The following is an 18,341-nucleotide window of genomic DNA, read 5'->3' as shown; positions in this document are numbered from 1 at the left end:
TCGACAAAATATTCGAAATCAGGGCCCCCAAATTTAGTAAGTAAGGGTATTTGCAACAGAAACGAACATTGTTCACTTGGGTGATCAACGTTACCCCAACTCAAAAAATCCTATTTAAACATGTTTGAAAGTTTCACTATAGTTTTTCAAACAGCTTAACTCATATTTAGAGCGACAGTACTTGTTTTGAAAAATATGAAACATGTAACGTTTACTTAAACAAAGGAGTTAATCAAGAAAAATCGAAAATTGTGATCAATGTTACCCCGGATTACGGTAATCTTAAGACAGCAGACACTTTATGACTTCAGAGTCTTTTTAATGTCGTCCATATAGCACGTGGACATCTTGTAGGGGGTTTGATACATATGGTTTTGATATGAATGACAAAACGTCGAAAAGTGAAAGAATGGAGGTCCGTTACGTTTGATCGAATGACGTTTGGTTGAAAGTACATTTGGTCGAAATGCAGACAACCCCAGCATCAGTTCTCCGATTACTATTTACTGGCACATATCCTTCAATTGTCAATTCGTCCTGAAATAGACTATTTTAGAGGTTAGACGATTTACATGAGTGGACGCACATTTTTTTGAAAAGACATTTTGCGTACTGATGAAAAGATATCGAATAACAAATAATATAGCCGGTAGTGGTCACACGTTCACTTCATAAGTGGATGGTCGTGGGCTCGATCCCAGCCCCGGCACTTGCAATTTTTCGTCAGTTGCTCTTCTCTCCGAGCGCGGCTGGCACCTCTTCTGAGCATATGCTCTAACGTACTTGGAAGCTTGGATATCAGCTAACGGCAACACATAATGGAGCCCCAATCGGACTTATCATTCTTCCAAGGACAGGGTAGAAAAGTGACACAAAGGCAACCAGGTAGATATAGTGGAATTATAATAGAATACATTTGAGCGCTGAACAAAGTGTTAGTGTAGCTGTCAATAGGACGCAATCAGTAAAGTACTAAATTTGTAGTATTTAATGAGCTGAATTTTGTATGGTCAGAAGGTAAATTCTCCGTTTCTACAATGAAATGATGCAAAAAACGTGGGTATTATGATTCCTTGTGTAATTTGATGCTATATGAGCAAAAGTTTGGGTAACTGTGCTATTGTTATCTCCATTTTTTGCATTGATGTTTAAGCAAAGTTTTCCAAAGTTTTGCTCAAACAGCATTAAATTAGGCAAGGAATCATAATATTGTCAGATTTCTTGAAACGTAAACACCGCGCGGTCGTTGAAATGTTTCAAAAAGGGGCTTTGCACGAAAGTTCGCGCGGTCTATCGTTTTCGAAAGGAACAGCCGCACCATAGGAAACGCCGCAATGTTATTTCCCATAAAGATGAAGTAAACAGGGAGTGAAAACCACGGATGTACCTTTCGGAAGCGATAGGCCGCGTGCACTTTTGTGCAAATCCCACACTACCCACGCTTTTCGCACCATTTTATTACAAAAAACGGAGAATTTGTCTTCTGACCATACAAAAAAACAGCTCATTACTACAAATCTAGTACTTCACTGATTGCATCCTATTGGAATCGCTCACGCAGTGCCCTAGTGGACAAGATAGCTGTAAATTAGGTTGAATGGTTGAAGCATAAAAAAACAGCAGATACTTCAGGATTTCATGATTTAAGACAGTTGCATCAACAGATCATGAGTTCACAGCAGAAGCTTCAAAAGTTTCCATAGAACTTAAGAAATTCTGCTAAAATTGAGTGATCACAAATCTTTTCAAGTACACTACTTCAACCTTTCAATTTTAGTTAGAAATGCTTATAAAATCATGGAGCCTTAAATTATGTTTATTCAATTTCATGTGAACTCGAATGTCTTATCGACATTTATATGAAATATTTTAATAGTAAATTATGTTACAAGTTAAAAAAAAACGTGTTTTTTTTTTTTAAAGAGTCGTGCATTCAAAGAGGCTTGCCGAGTTGGATAAATACGAAGAGTGCTGAAAAAATCGAGTTTTGCAACGAGTTCCATACAAAATTTAATATGATTTTTTCATTATACGGCCGGGGTTCTGCTAAACCGAACTAAACGCCAAAAACTTTATTCCGAGATAATTAAGGTTAAAGTTCAACCAGTCACAAATAAACAACAGCTTAGATTATTTGAAACTTTTCCGCACACTTGTAACTTACAAGCCTTTATTAACCATCAGAGATGAAGTATACATGTAAATTATTTGAAATCATTGATATAATCAGATTTAATTTCTCAGTGCTTTGCACTTAGTTCACTCTGGCTGAACAAAAACATTGGAATTTGGTTTATAGTTCAGTGTGGCTGACTGTGTTTCTTTGTTTCAGAGAAAACCAGTTGGATTATGAAAAAATCTTGTTTTTTCATCATCTATGATGTTGAAATCGATATCACTTACAATCCTTTACATCAATCAGAGATGACGCGTATAGTATGGTAGCACAGAGGTCTCAAAATAGTTTGAAATATGAACAGTAGAAGCCTGGGAGGCTAAGCCCTTCCCACCCATGTTTTGATTTTTTCATAGGCAGTGCATGTGCAGGTACAGAGCAAGAGTGATTATGTCAAATGATGTCCTTGCATATCCTGTAGTCCTGAGATGTGAAAGTGGAGCAATTTGTGTATTTCAAATTTATGCTGGTCGAAGAAAACCATGAAAATGTTCTGCCAAAGTGCACTAAGTACAAATAAGTTTTCAAAAATATGAAAGAGATTCGAACTTCAATCACCTGAGTGATAACCAAGCGCGTTACCTCTAGATCCTATTACCTTGCTGAAGGTCAGTCGTTGAGTCTGAATCAAGTTCTAAACATTCTTCTCAAGGATGGTTTTCGTGAAAACGCCAATTTTCGATCAGCCAAAGCGAACTAAGTGTTGATTTTTTTCATGCTCTATTATTCTAATAATCCTTGTTGTTCAATGACGGCTCCTGTGTTAAAATATCAGTATGAGGAGTGTCGACATAATGCAGGTATTCAAAACCAGTGGATGTTTGTATTATTGAGAATAAATTGATTCTAAAATGCAGTGGATTTGGTTCGGTCTGGCTGAATGTGATTTGGAAAAATGGCGATCAGCGCCATCGAAACATAATTGGATCCTCCAACACCCATATTTCTAATTACGTGTTTAATTCTATCAAACATTGTTACTATGAATCGGTTAGAAGTTAGAAATCTGACGGTGATGAGGAGAACTTGAAATGTTCATCATCTGGGTCAAAACTGAAATATTTCGCTGATTCTATGGAATGGTTTATAGTTCACTCTGGTTGGATGCAATTTTATATTTTGTATGTTCTGCCACACAGAAATTTTGAATTTACTCCACGAAGGACTGTCAGAATTACTGGATTTTAACATAGAAGGAAGATCATCTCATTTCAATGATTAAGAAAACTCAATTTTTCAAAAAATGGTCTTTGGTTCGGTTTTGCAACCCAAATGAGTTGAATTATGAACATTATGCAAATATTTTTCATAACGCAACTCATTTCTTTTGCATAATGAACCAGTTTGGTAAAATTGGCCATTCTGATTCCAAAATGAGTTATATAAAATAGGAATTATGATACGGAATTGCATAAAATTGTTTTATGGCTCCGTTTTATATTTAACTTAATATTACTGAGCTTTACAATAATTCGCAATCAATTTGTCCTGAAATTGACCGTTTCAGAGGTTATTTTATTACTTCCTGTTACTTTCGCATATTATAGGAGACTCATCGACACAAACTTTTGAAAACATGCATCTTTCACGACGAGATACAGCAACTTTATCCCCACGAAAATTGTTTTCACATTGTGTCTGATGTAAAACTAATCGCATCAGAAACGCTCCACAACCCATCTCACTTCAATTTCCAAATGCAATCATCCGCAAAACGTTATCAGGAAATAGTTGTCAAGTGCGTTACCCGCTTCCCCATCTTCGATCTTTCCCCCTTTCCCCTATCGAAATGGGAAAAATCCCTCAATCAACCACATCGCCTCCCACAGGCACGTACCCCCATCAACCGTATTATTAACCATCGCACCGTCGTCGTCGTCGTCGTCAACCGGTGCGGTGGTTGATGGTCGTTTCGGATACTACCGACAACCGTGCGCCACCACCGCCATCCAGGAGGGCGATAGAGAAAAAGGGTTATGTAACTGCTGGGAAAATTGCTTCTCGTCGTCGGTCGATCGCTTGCCAACAAATACAAAACATTTGCCGTCTGCTGCCGCCAACCTATGTCCTTTTGGGCAGTGTTTAAACTCGGCAATTGCATTCTGCCACCCCACTGTTGTGCAAGTGGGGGCCGTGCAATTGAGGTGGTCCCGTGGGGTGGCGGGGTTCGGGGAATGTCCACTGGACCGACTAAAAGTCTGACCGATGTAAGAGTGTATCGATTTTCCAGTTTTGGACAATTTTACGACGGTGACGGTTGGGGAGATGCGATGAGTCACGTGGGGATGGGTATGAACAGTTCTGATCGAGATTATTTGATTTGATGGGGATTTTTATGGATTGCGTTCGGTGAATTGCAACGAAAGGGGAAATTAAATTTCAGTTAGGGAAATTGCAATATTTATGGGGATCCTACTTCATTGGAAAATTTATGTAATCAGTTTGAGTCAGCGATGTGTGTTGTGAGTATCGAGAGGTTTGATGAGATTGTGAGGGCTGTTTGGAAAATGTGCGAGAGAGAATGGGGATTCGGGAGAGCCGAGAGGATCTTTCAAGGATACACAGAGGGAGGGCGAGAGAATGACAGCAATCAACCCCCTTTTCCATGGAGGGTGGGAAAAACAAGATGGCTGCTTTCCAGTGCTAGAAGGACAACTTGTCCCCTAAGGATTCCCACAGGATTGAATATGGTATTATAATTGCTGTTAGGAGTATTGGATTAGGTACTTACCCCAGCTCGAACCGGTTCTTCCGAGACATTGGCTTGTTTCGCTGTTCCAGCAAAATTGTCTGAAGCCCTCCCATTTGCCCAATTTTTCGGGTGGGGCATAATATTGTTCCGCTACTTTCTTATCGGCCATGGCTATGCCCTTTCACACTGGCTAATCCTTCCGTAAAACTAAGTGCTAGGCGAGAAGAAAACCGTTCCCGTTGATGTGTATTACCGAACTCGCGAAATCGTTTTGCTGCTGCTGCTGCGGGCAAACTCTACCAAATTCAACTTTTCACTTCCTCACCGAAACCAGCATTCGATACTGCAAGAAGAAATCAACATCAAAATTCCACCGAAGAACATTGAAACGTTTTTGAAAACTAGAAACGCGCACACACGACGGCCTTCTCAAGTCTGGACGATTTTTCGTTTTTCCGATCCGATTTTCCTTCAATTTTTATGTAACAATCTGCCAGTAATGAAAAATCTTCGCGACTACACTCTCCAGCAAGCATGTCCTACTTGTGTTCTCACTCCAGCGCTCTCTCTTCTTCTCCCTTGCACTCGTTCACCATCCATTCACTCCATCTCACTCATGCCATCACATGCTTTCCAGCGATTTTTTCCACATTCTCACTTTTCCAAAAGTCCTTATTGTTACCATTTACACTAGAAAAATCCACAGTTCAGAATGTCCTTTACACTTCGACTCCCCCAAAATGAATTCACTTCACTGTCCTTCCCCTTCCAAAGTCCCCAATCCTTTAATCACTTTCAACGAGTCCTTCACACTTCACATTCACAGCAGGAACTTCACTTCCTTCAAAGAAAAAAAAAAAACTCACATCTAAGTATAGGCCTCCAGCTCACACAGATCCTCTACACAAAGCTGTCCGCTCTTCAGCACAGCACGACACGAACTCCGCCGTGCAAGCAATCGGCCCAGTGTCCTGAGCTGCTGCTGAATCGTTTCTTTCACGACTTCGTCTACCTCGGTACCTACAATGTAGCTCTCCAAGAAAGTCCGACCGTTCGTCGTTGTTGCGCTGGATGGAGCCGTTACGACGGACCAAAACGCGTGCTGGCTGCGGTTCACACTCTGAGCACGGACGACCGTTTATATGCGCTCTGCGCTCCTCGTGAATAGGGTGCAATCGATCTCACGGGAGCACAGCTGGGCGCGAGAAAAGGGGAGCCACTTCTCCGAGAGAGAGCGTTTTCGCTGGATGGAGTAACTACTGGAGAGAATTGGATTTTCCCCATGTTCACCACCATGCTCGCACGGTGTTGTGCACTGTCCAAGTACACTACATACATGTTGGGGTGGCACTGTGGGATCGCGGGTAGGGGAGTAATCGGTCAAAAGAAGAGGATCGCGTGAAGAGGTGTAATAAATTTGCGATTTTTTTTCTGCTCTCGTGGAAATCGATTCGGTATCATTACCGAGCGCCGCCAGGGATGTTGGCCATGGAAGATGGAAAAACTAGCTAGCTCTCTGGCTGATCCAATTAGGTTATGGCAACTATGAAGGTAGAATAGGGTGGGCCCATTTGTGGAAAATGAGTCACAGTCACATTGGGTGTTCCGGAAAGCATGGACCCGATAAAGACAATCGGTATAGTATCAATGTACCATGCAAACTTTATATATGTATATAATACAATATACATATTTTAATATTAAATGTCATAACATTACTTATTCTTTTAAACAAAATTATCAATTTTAAATCTGTTCTGATTTGTGCAGGAGACTTTGGCAAGATTTAGTAGATTACCCTAGCATAGGCTCATCCACTCTGAATAGTGACTTTACAATAAAATGCAAGCGTAAAAGCCTCTGATGAGGTGAAATAGCCAAATATATTAAATGAAGTATTACACATAGGTGGTCCCAGAGCTTACAAAATATGAACCGTTTGATTTGGGCCTTTGTACCTAGGTGGCGCTAGTGAGTATACAAACATTAAATCACTGACTATTGAGACAAAATTAAAAATCTGTAAAGTTCTTTGGTAGTTCAAGAACTTATAAATAATGGATCGTTTAATTCAGGATTTTGCTCATTGGTGGCGTCAGGGAGCATAAACATTTTAAAGGGCACTGCACTGTTTTGATTTTGAATGTGATTTGAACGATTCTTGGCCTTGATTTCCACAAAATTTCTGTAAGAGTGAAAGAGAAGGAGAGTTTATCTGAGCAAACGTCGTGCTGTCTGCCTATTATGTTATTTTTATATGCTAGTTTAATTTAAAAACACTTCACTAATACTTCACTTTTGCAAAAGAAAATAAAAAATGAATAACTCTTTTAAAGAAAAACTAGAAAGGACGAGCAAATTCCTTTTAATTCTACTACTGTGCTTATCTTCGGACAGATAGGCCTATTTCGTCTGTGACTTACAGACTTCTTCAGGTGCAGCAAACAAGTTATATATTTCATATAGATTGAAGCATTTAGAATGATTTGGTACGTCAAGAACATATAGATGATAGATCACTTTATTCAGAACTTTACCACTACCCAGTCAACCAGTGATCGTATAAGATGTTGAATAAGATGTTAAAGTGGAGGCGATATGCGTACATTGGAGGCATGCACGCATACGGCCTCCCCTGTATCAGCTTATGCAACATATTATACGATTATTGGTTGTCTGGGTAGGGCGTTGTCCATTAATTACGAAAGATTTCATAAGGAGGGTGAAGAGTGGTTGAGCGATCTGAAGGGGCGTTCATAAACAACGTAGACTTGGGACCGGGGGAGGATTGTATGGTCTGGCCAAAGTTTACGCTCCATACATTTTTTTTTGTATGGACAAAAGTCTACGAGGGGGGAGGGGGGCTGAGATGGCCAAAATTAGATTTAACGTGGTTTATAAACATTGAACAACCCCTGAACGCCATACATGCATATTTTAAACTAGCTGTCCCGGCAAACGTCGTTCTGCTTGCCTACTGTGTTTTTGACATGCAGCTCTTTGGAAAAACGCCCCGCAAAGTGGAATTTCAAACTTTCTCGTTTTCGGTGCATTCCCGGTCGATTTTCCCAATTATTTTTTCGTACGAACACGTCGGAGCACTGCACGAATGAATCCCTGAAAGAATGGTGTCGATCCGTTGGCCCGTTCCCGAACCTATTCGTGACATACAAACACCATTCCATTTTTATTTATATAGATTTCATCCAAAATACCTTACAATGCAGATCAAAACTTCTCAATATTCTATAACGTTAAACGGCAAGTTTATATCTTATGTGTTACAAGTTCTTGATTACTTATAAAAATTGTGTCTTCGGAAAAAGTGATTGATATATAGAACATACAAGTGATGGGTCGTTTGATTTGGAGCTTTTCCACTGATTGGCATTGGGTATGCAAATTTCATATCATGTATCCCATTTAGAAAGATGGTCATATCGACAAAATTGTTTGTTGGGTCAAGAACATATAAATGTTTGATCGTTAGATTCGTAACTTCACACATAGGTGGTGCCAGGAAGTATGCAAATTTTATTTGTAAATGCATAATTTTCAAAGATCCTAGTTATTTACAGAGAAGGTGTCTTCGGCAAAGTTTGGTAGGTAAAGTGCATACAGATATAGGGTGATTTGATTCCTAATCCCATGACTAGGTTGCGCTAGTGAGTATGTAAATTGTTCTTTTTCTTAATTCTTCTTCTTTTATGGCTCGACATTGGTTTTGAAACTTGTACTGCCTCTCTTGTTTTTTGTTTTTGGCTGTCAAAATGACCTGAGGAGACATTTTCATGGCTAGCTTTTGTTTGCGTAATGAAGAATAGAGCACTTCCAAAGCTATTAATTGAAGGGCTTTGTTTGCCTGCCATTGCATGAATTTGTGCATTATGAGGCAAGGACAATGATACACTACCGGAACTTGAATCGAACCCGCCGTCTCTGGATTGGCGATCCATAGCCTTTATCACTAGGCTAACTCGAGAACCCCAACAAACCTCATTGTGTTCAGAGAAATTGGAGTATTCAAGATTAGGGATAGGTTGGAAGGCTGGTCTACGCTCTTAAACTTGATCTTGAATATTTTAGCTGAATAAACTGTTATTCGGCTATCACTGTTAGTTGGGTTGGTACCATTTAAAGTTACCTAAAACTTTCTTGAGCATAAGTTATCGAATCTACATGCATAACTTGTATGCTTGAATGGTTGAATGAAAGTCATGTTTGTATTGTCTCATGCAACTGTGTGCTGGCAAGTGGTAAGTTTTATGTTTGTTGAACCGTTTATGTAGCCGGCAGGGTACCCTGCCTTTTTCGATTTCAATTTTCTATATCCAAATGTTTATTGAGACCTGGAAGTTGAAACTCTGCTAGATCTAAGAACTCGTGAATATATATCTATTAACGGAGTTGATCAGAGAGTTGAGTTTAAAGTTTGGAGGGGCAGAGGGTGGAGCTCATGCATTGTTTTATTTCGTGGAATGCCGGCAGGGTATCCAGGTACCAGGGTAGCAGGGTACGAAATCGAAGTGATCAGATTTCCGTCAATTCTTCATCGTTTTTAGAATTATTTGTCTCATTTAACTCAGAAACTCTTTAACTATCGAGCAAATATTCGGTTGGACCGATATGATCACCACGGTTTTTTGGAAAATCCGAATTTATGCTTCCATAAATTACTATTTTGAAACTTACACATTGATGAGGCTAGGACACTTTAAAGTGACCACCGCCTATCATGGCCTCATGGGAAGCGTCTTCTGATATCACAGCTTCGTAGTTAATACGTTGTATGATTTCTGGCTGGTCAGATCTATATGCTGAGAAAATTTTAGGAAATCCAGTAAATTGTTTTTTTTTTATATAAAAACGGGGACTTGGAAATCCGGATTTGCCGGCACCCACGGTGATCGGACTGGTTCAACGGAATATTATCTCGATAGAAAATGAGTTTGTGAGTTGAATGAGCCATAAATGTTAAAAACCGGTGCAAAATTCACGGAGATATGATCATTTCAATTTTGTGGGTACCCGGGTATACTGCAGGCATTCTGCGGGTGTTTTTTTTTCGCTGGCCACATAACGGTTAAGAACCTCTAAGAGCTCCCTTGAGTATAGATCATTGGAACTAAAAGCGTTATCAGTCTGGAATGTCTTGAATCCCTTCTGAAACGGCCAGACACGCATATAAAACGCTTTCGAGCACCGCTGGAATCTCGCTTGAGAGAAGTGATCCAAAATGTATTTTCAGAAAATGTAGGCCCTTAAACCCCGTCAGAACACCCCTCAAAACCCTCTATAACGCCCTTGAGACCCTCCGGAACTCACGAAAACGCCTGCGTAGCGCGTCTGAAACCCGTCAAAAGTTCTCTGACGCTTCCTGAAATGCCTTCGAAATCCGCCTAAAACTCCCTCGGAGCCCATGTAACGTACCTGAGACCCTCAGAAACCATTAAGTGAATCATTTTCCTTGGTTCAAAAATGTATCTGGGAGTAGAAATTTCATTTGCACATTTCGAGATTGATTTCCAATCACTATATTTGTAATAGTCATTTGTATCGCATCAATATAAATGATACAAATTAATGTGAATGTGGCATATCTTATGAAGGCATTGATCTCATTATAATTAATTGTTTATTGCACCGAGGAAAATATTGTTTGAGAGCATTGTTGCAGCATGTTTTCCAATTCTTGTATCTATACGGGGTATTCTGGGCTCAAAAAAAGAAACCATATTAAAACTTTTATTCAAATTTTTAAATGAGATTGCATATTTCGTTTGATATTGTTTTCCTTTTTTTGGTATACTTTATTCAGTCTTGAAGATTCGTTTATGATAAACCCCTGACCCCTACCCCCTTCCCCCCTCAAGGATTTCTGAATTACTGGAGATTCGTTTCACGATTTGGCATGATGTCCTCCTTCAAGACTGCGGCTCTGCTATGGCTACTGCCGTGTGAGCCTTTATTTTTTAGTTATTATTATAATGTTATTTGAAAAGAGAAAGAGGTTTTGTGCCTCTTTGAGAAAGATTTCGTTTTTGTAATGTCGAAATCACTCAAAGGGGTTTTTCCTCTTTTTCAAAATTTGAAGTTGAAATAAACAATAACAATAACCCTCAAAAACGCCTATGCAATGCCTGTGTAACGCCTCTGAAATCCGCTAAAAATCTTCAAAAGAAACCTGAAATGCCTTAAAAATCCTCCTTAAAAATTCCGTAGGACCCCATGTAACGCACCTGAGAACTTCAGAAACCTCCGAAAACACCTATGTAACGCCTCTAAAATTTGACAAAAATCTTCAGAAGCTTCCTGAAATGCCCTTAAACAAAAAATGACCCCTATAATCCCCTCGGATCCCATGTAACGCACCAGAGACCTCAAGAATTCTTCGAAAACGCTTGCGTAACGCCTCTAAAACTCACCTAAGACCCTCTGAAGCCTTCTGAAATGCCTTCGAAATCCTCCTAAATTTCCCTCGGACCCCATCTAACCTGAGACTCTCAGAAACCTCCGAAAAACGCCTATGTAACGCCTCCGAAACTCGCCATAACTCTTCTAAAGCTTTCTAAAATGCCTTCGAAATGCCCCGACAACCTCACCCCCTCCCCATCTGAAACTCCCTTGAAAGCCTCTGAAACCCCGCTTGACCCCCGTTGAATCTCCAGGTAACTCGCCCTTCTTAAACTTCTTGCAACCTTGAATAGGAGGTTTGGGTGTATAATGCTTTGCAGAATCAACAGAACTTCGGCCTAATGACCGAGCATCAAAACTAGCAAACAAGTAGTTTTGATGCTCGGTCATTAGGCCGAAGTTCATTAGGCCGAAATTTATTGGGCCGAAGGTCATTGGGACGATTTGCAATTTAACAGTTATGAAACTGGAAACGGGTCTGTTTTATTTATCTTTTTCAACAATTATTAACCTTCTTCGTGCATTAGCTTGCGCGCACCTCGCTGACCTAGTTCACGTTTAGGGGTCATAATGACCCTAATGCACGAAGAGGGTTAACTACTTTAACAATGAAACTAGAAAGTAGTCTATGTTTAAAAGAAGAAACAATTTATGATTTGCATATCAGCAGTTTTAGCGCCAAAAACTATGTTAGTAATGATACTAGAAAGAACAGCTTAAGAAGGAAAAATTCATTGCTAAAATACAAAAAGCAAGTTAGTAAAGTTCTGGTCAAGGTTGATATTGATACTTATCAATAATATGTATTTTATATGATAAATATAAGTTTGAGTTTCTAAATAGTATCAATCCACTTAAAAGTGTGATGTTTCATCGAGCTTCAAAAGTGGAATGTTAAAAAGGCCTTAGTTTCAAGCTGTTTTCGATGATTTATGAAAAAATAATTAATTGCTCTATAAATCTATTTTTTTTCGTGACAGGAATTGCTGGCAACTACGAGAATGCCACCATAAAAATTTTGCAATATTTGATGAAATGTTTCTGATAATGTTTTGGCTCAATCTCGTCCCTCTGACCCATAGTCACCCCCAACGCAATATCTGTAGATGCACAGAAGCAATGATAACGGAAACCATCATTTTTTTAAGTTTTATGCATTCAGCATGACCATTCTGGGGTTGAATTCCCGGTCTAAAAACTTTTCGTAATGAAAATTTCCTTGACTACCTAGGAAATGAAGTATCTTCGTGCCTGCCACCGCGATATGCACATGCAAAATGGTCATTGGCAAGGGAAACTAGGTGTGGAAGTGCTCATAGAACACTACACGCTAAAACCACTCAGCACCTAGAATGTGTAAGCCCTACTCATAAGTGCATAATTTCCAGACCACACCAGAAATGTGTAACACATTCACAAAAACAGCTCGTACACTCTTCTAGATGCGAAATGTCATTTTTTTTGTTTTCCAAGGTCATTAGTAAACCTAGTTTGATTGCCATACAATATTTTTTGCGAATTTCATGATTTTGCGGACGCATGTGCTGATTTTGTGAATGTGTAAGTGTTACACATTTTAGGTGTAAAATGGTGTTAAAGTATGTACTTTAGTGCAGAACAGTTTTAGCAAGTATGCTGAAAAGCAGGCTTTGTCTCAGTGGACACGTCACGGGAAGAACAATACCCCATCACCAGCGTAGTGTACATTCGGCCTAATGGCCTTCGGCCGAATGGCCTGACACCGGTGTTGTCGGCGCACTATTTCTCATTTAAAACTTGTGCTATAGTCCAGTGGTGAACTAAATGCGCAATAAATGCCCTTTCGCATACTCTGAGCAAGAAGCGTACCGGATATTTATTTTTAGCTACTATTTCTAGATATTCACTGTAAAATTCTTCCTATTTTCATATTTATCTGTAACAGCATTAGAAAGATAAGATATTGAAAGAGTTTCATTTTTGTTTGCTAAAATCTAAAACATAATAATTCTTTTGTCATTTTTTTAGGAGGGTCTGTAGTGCGAAATTCGAATTCCATTAAATACCATATTTATTTTGAGTTTGAATGATTGAACGAGCAGAGAGCATCGAAATTCGGCCCTTGAGCGCAAAATATTACTGTTGAAGATTACTGGCCATTCAAAACATTTGTATCCGACAAATCTTCTTAATTCTTCAACTTCAAAGTAATATTACTCTTTGAATATACCTACAACCTGTCAGTAGCTGCTGGTGATGACATTCCCATCAATCGATACGGAACCGATCCTGTTGTTGACACCGCCGCAAAGTTGCATAGCACAGAACAAATGCAATCATTTCGCTCTTCTTTTGACCATTCTCATCTCACCGAACATCCCACAGTTTGTCTCCGGCGCGCGTGCTTGCACTGGAAATCACCCACAATCTCTCACACACGCGGTTCGGAAGCAGTAGGGTGCATTTGGAAGTTTTTTTTTTGGTTTTTGAGAGAGCAACTAAACCGGAGAGCATGGAATTACAATCACCACCACACAAAAAGAACATTGTAGCAATTTCCCGAGAGTAGTTGTTCACAGATTCTTCCCTATTCACATTGGCTTGGCACATACGGTTGCGATATGGGGGTGAGCGTAGGGAGAGCCGAGAGCGCGCGGGAGAGTAAGAGTCCGAATCCGAGTGAATTTTCCTGCTGTGAGTTTTCATTACTGGCTTTTCCGACTGTGCTTGCGCAAAATGGACCAGGCCGCATGCGCCCCCACTTCGATCGACGCTGCAGTGATACTAACACAGTGATGCGCGCCCAAGCAAGGAAGTCGATTTCGAAGGGGTCGCCTGGTTGTCTGCCTATCCGGTCGGACGGTCGGTCGGTCTTCAAGTGGAATGTGGGAAAACGTGTGTCCTCGTTCCTGATTGCGAGTCCCGTCGTCGTCGTCGTCTTCGACGTTCTGCTTTGCACCTTTCGACTAGGGTTTCTGCTCCTCAGTGGGGAGGTCTTTTTTCACGAGCACTGCTGATCGTAAGGTTTCACTTCTAGCACTTCCTGCTCGGAACGTTCGGGTGAAAATTTTGCAATGCACCTTTCGGCGTAGATGGTGCTCTGGATAAGGGTCGAAAATGGAAGAGTTTTCTTCGTCTTCACTATTTTTGCTAATCCCTTTTTTTTCTTCGAGATTGACCTTGAAATGAGGAACCGCTTTGGATATGCACCAGACCTAGGCGCGGAGGCTCAAAAGGGATCGAAAAAACGAAAATCTTACGGTTTCTGTAGGGATTACAAAAATTTTCACCAGAATCTCTGTACACCACACTGAAGAGCACACAAGAAAGGACAAACGCGCTCACTATGACCACATAGAACCGACTTCTCTATGCAAGTGGATCCTCCTGAACTGGAATCAGACCGTCGTCGGTGCCAAACGAGTTTCCAACCATCATCGGTCCAAGAAAATCTCTCCCATCATCTCCTCTCTCTCTCGCATCTCAACCAATTTCCAGTGAGATTTTCCAGCCCTTCAGAATGGTTGTGTAACCGATTTTCCTCCCCCATTCCAGGTTTTCTTCAAGCGGCGATGATGTTTCGGTCTCTTCTCGAATCGGCAGATCGGCTCTCGCCAGCCAAATCCATTACGTCATTCCTCAGCTGTTACGCCATTAGTTGGTCGTCGCTGAAGTGCTCTTCGTTTGCTCACGTCCTTCCTCCTGCTGCTGGAGGACAAACAATCTTCTCCGGTTCTGTTGCAGTTCGGTTCCGACGGGGGAAGGCAGTCAGTGGGGGAGTGTCTAAGCAACTCATCGCTTTATCATCTGCGTTTGAATATTAAAATTTGAAACGACCCTTCTCACCGCCCCACCAAACAGTATCCACTTAATGTCTATTTACCATCATACACATGAAAGACCCCGTACATTTCATAATTAATTTTCGATTCTTATATGCTTTGACACAGAACGCTGCTGCTGGCTCCGGGGGGCTCTACGGCTAAAGTCGTGTCGCTCCATAATTAAATTTCCATCACCTCCTAAGAAGAGCATGTTATCTTCTGCTGGTGAAGGTTGCTCTTGAGAAAGTGCTACTTAGTCTGGTATATGGCAGATAAAAAAATCGCTGCAGGTGCTTTCTCATTTCCTTTGTACTTGCTTTTCCGACAAAAACAGAACCGTTACGTAATCGACGTCAGTTCTGGGGTGCCGCGTTCGTTTCATTGTTAAGAATTTGTTTCACATTGGTAAGGAGGATGGTAAACTCTTGTTTTGGAATTGTCCAGAGTGTTATCTGTCGAGATTTGATATTTTCAATTGTTATTTGGGGCACAGAACATGGACATGGGAGGGTAACCAGGAACCAAAGCAATCTTTGGAGTTTTTTGGATAATTCTTTAAAACCAATTTCCCGCTAAACTGTGACGATTCTGAATAGCTCTATTCTTAAGATCTACCATAGCTCCATAGCCAGAGCCCGTGGTGGCACATTCGCTTCATAAACGGATGGTCATGGGTGTGATTCCCAGCCCCAACATATGCATTTGTTTGTTCAGTCGCATGTTCTCCTGGTCATCCCGGAGTATTGAAGTATCGGGGATTACACCTACGCTCTGTAAACAGCCCAAGTAACATTTTGATGACCAACAAGTCTTGTAAAGGTTTTTTGAACCGTAATAAAGCCTAACCCCTTTTATTTAAATTTTATCATAGTTCTAAGAGCCTCTTCTAGTCTATTTCACTAATAAATGTTACTTGGGAGATGGTCACAGGTTAAATTTCCATCCCCGCCATCAAAAACGTTTCATAAAACCGGCACAAATTACTCTCTAAGCAATCTCTTCCAATTAATTTCGGATAACGAGTAACCCCTCTGTGACCCCCGTAGATGTCCTTCCAAAGTCTACCGAAGTTCCTGAAATTCAGTGAAACCACTTGAAATACCTTCAAACACCTTGAAACGCTTCGATAACCTCACCATACACCACTCCTCTCTTACTAAAGCTCCACCAAACCCCCGGAGTCCTTCTTGATAATTCCCTGAAACGTCTTGAATCGCCTTGAAACCCTTTGCAATATCCCCCAAAGTTTCTTCAAACTTTTCTGAAGCTCTTCTGAAAGACCTTGAATGCTTCAGGAACAGTTATGTAAGTCTCAGAAATCCCTGATACCCCCGAGAATTTGCTGAAACTTTTCTGAAATTCCCCCCGAAACCCCCCTGTAAAGCCTTCTGAAACCCTGCAGGACATTGTAGTGTCCGGAGGGATAATTCCGAGCACACCAGCCGAATCTAGCAGCTGAACGGACGTAGGTTATTCACTCTGTTGTTTTCTCTCACTGCACTCTTTCTCGGTACTGAATGTTCCGGTACGATGATCGGTGCCCCCTGAAGCTCATTGACTGTGTCGCCGGAGTAACCTGGAAGTGGTTTCGAGGTGGTTGTGTTGTTTCAGGTATCTCGGCTTAAAGATGGCGCAATGCACCCAGGATTTCCTGCTTCGAAAACATTTTGAAGTCTGAAATGAAGGATATGCACATAAGCAATTTGTTTAGCAATCTTATAGAATATGTAATACTAATTTTCAACGAATAATATGGTGAAATCACTTACCTCCTACAATTTGTCGTCCATCAACTTTTTTTTAACTTTTTTTCTGAGTCCTCCTCTCTCTCCTCTCCTCTTCTTGGCGTAACGTCCTCACTGGGACAAAGCCTGCTTCTCAGCTTAGTGTTCAATGAGCACTTCCACAGTTTTTAACTGAGAGCTTCCTCTGCCAATGACCATTTTGCATGCGTATATCGTGTGGCAGGCACGAAGATACTCTATGCCCAAGGAAGTCAAGGAAATTTCCTTTACGAAAAGATCCTGGACCGACCGGGAATCGAACCCGTCACCCTCAGCATGGTCATGCTGAATACCCGTGCGTTTACCGCCTCGGCTATATGGGCCCTTTTTCTGAGTCCATGCGTTACAAAAAGTGACAACGATGCATTACCATGAACAAAGTTCCTATTATTGGGTAAAAGATCACGTGCAATGAGTTTCCAACTCACGGAGCCGTGATTTCTGTTCTCATATTCTAATGCGTAACGGATTCGTAAACAGATATGAATTTTGTTCCTGGATATAGGAACAAATTCAGGGAAGCGGGATCCGACAAATCATGTAAATAAGAACCACTTCACGAAATCGAGGAAACCGACTGTTCCACTTACCATGATTTTTTGTTCATGAAAATCGGAACGGATTTTTCAGCGTGTAGGGCAAGTGAGACCTATGAGAGTAAACAAACACAATTTCATAGTTTGATCTCGCTTAAATCAGCCTAAGTCGAAATTTACACAAAAGGGAAGTAAAAATCGGCGCCTTAAGTAATCAATCGTTGAATTATACTTAATTACTTCTATTCTGATGATTAAGCTTTTGTTTAAAATGGTGAAGTCTTGGGTAGAACATATTGTTTTCGAAACCATCTATTTATCATATTTTCGTCAAAGCAAATTCTATGATTTTTTCGTTTGTTTTGCTGCATAATGAGTTTTTCTGAGTGTTAAGGAATCTTATGGCCGATATAAAAAAAATGGAAAACGACTTATTCAAAGTTCACGATTTAAAAATATTTGTTTAATGATCGTAAAATTATGCAAAGGAAAACATAACATCTCTAAATCTTGAAAAAACTTTTGGCGAGATTCATCAACTACGTAATATGAAAACCAAGTTTGGAAATCTTTCGGCTTTTAACTTTATGGCGCTTTTTGTATAAAACATCAATTTGTTTTGTACGAGCTGCTTAAATTAAAATCATTTTTTTTTTTCTCAGTGATTCGTAATTATATGTGTTACGTAATTTATGCACGATACCACAGAACTCTTCCAACATAAATCGCTAAACATAGTTATTCGGATAAGATATATATATTTTATGCTACCTAACATATAAGCAGCCACTATACTAACCTTCATCCAGCCAACGTACATTTTCCACCTTCGGAAAAGCACAAAAATGGTCATAACTTTTTTGTTTTTTGATGGATTTTGATGAAATTTTCACAACTTCCCGAAAAACTCTTCTAGTTTATTATGCCGGGGACATG

The 18,341-nt window shown here is 40.3% G+C and overlaps 1 protein-coding gene across 6 annotated transcripts in view; it reads right to left on the bottom strand.

Moving 5' to 3' along the window:
- Nucleotides 1-14,704, bottom strand: part of LOC109419521 (sodium/potassium-transporting ATPase subunit beta-2) — a 95,419-nt gene extending 80,715 nt beyond the window's left edge. Inside the window, exons 1-3 of one of the 6 annotated variants that reach the window (XM_062850835.1) lie at nucleotides 14,522-14,641; nucleotides 14,051-14,304; nucleotides 4,908-5,211 (exon numbers count right to left, since the gene is read on the bottom strand). In XM_062850835.1, coding sequence (XP_062706819.1) covers nucleotides 4,908-5,037 — 130 coding nt within the window. In that variant the 5' untranslated portion in view covers nucleotides 5,038-5,211; nucleotides 14,051-14,304; nucleotides 14,522-14,641. Of the gene's footprint in view, nucleotides 1-4,907; nucleotides 5,212-5,734; nucleotides 5,876-14,050; nucleotides 14,362-14,521 lie in introns of those variants that run through there. The other 5 variants (XM_062850834.1, XM_029862283.2, XM_029862284.2 and 2 more) reach the window with 5 other exon arrangements.
- Between the last annotated feature and the right edge of the window lie 3,637 nt (nucleotides 14,705-18,341).

This window comes from Aedes albopictus, chromosome 2, assembly GCF_035046485.1.
Source record: "Aedes albopictus strain Foshan chromosome 2, AalbF5, whole genome shotgun sequence".
Classification (NCBI taxonomy): Eukaryota; Metazoa; Arthropoda; class Insecta; order Diptera; family Culicidae; genus Aedes; species Aedes albopictus.
This window is presented reverse-complemented; position numbering and strand designations above follow the sequence as displayed.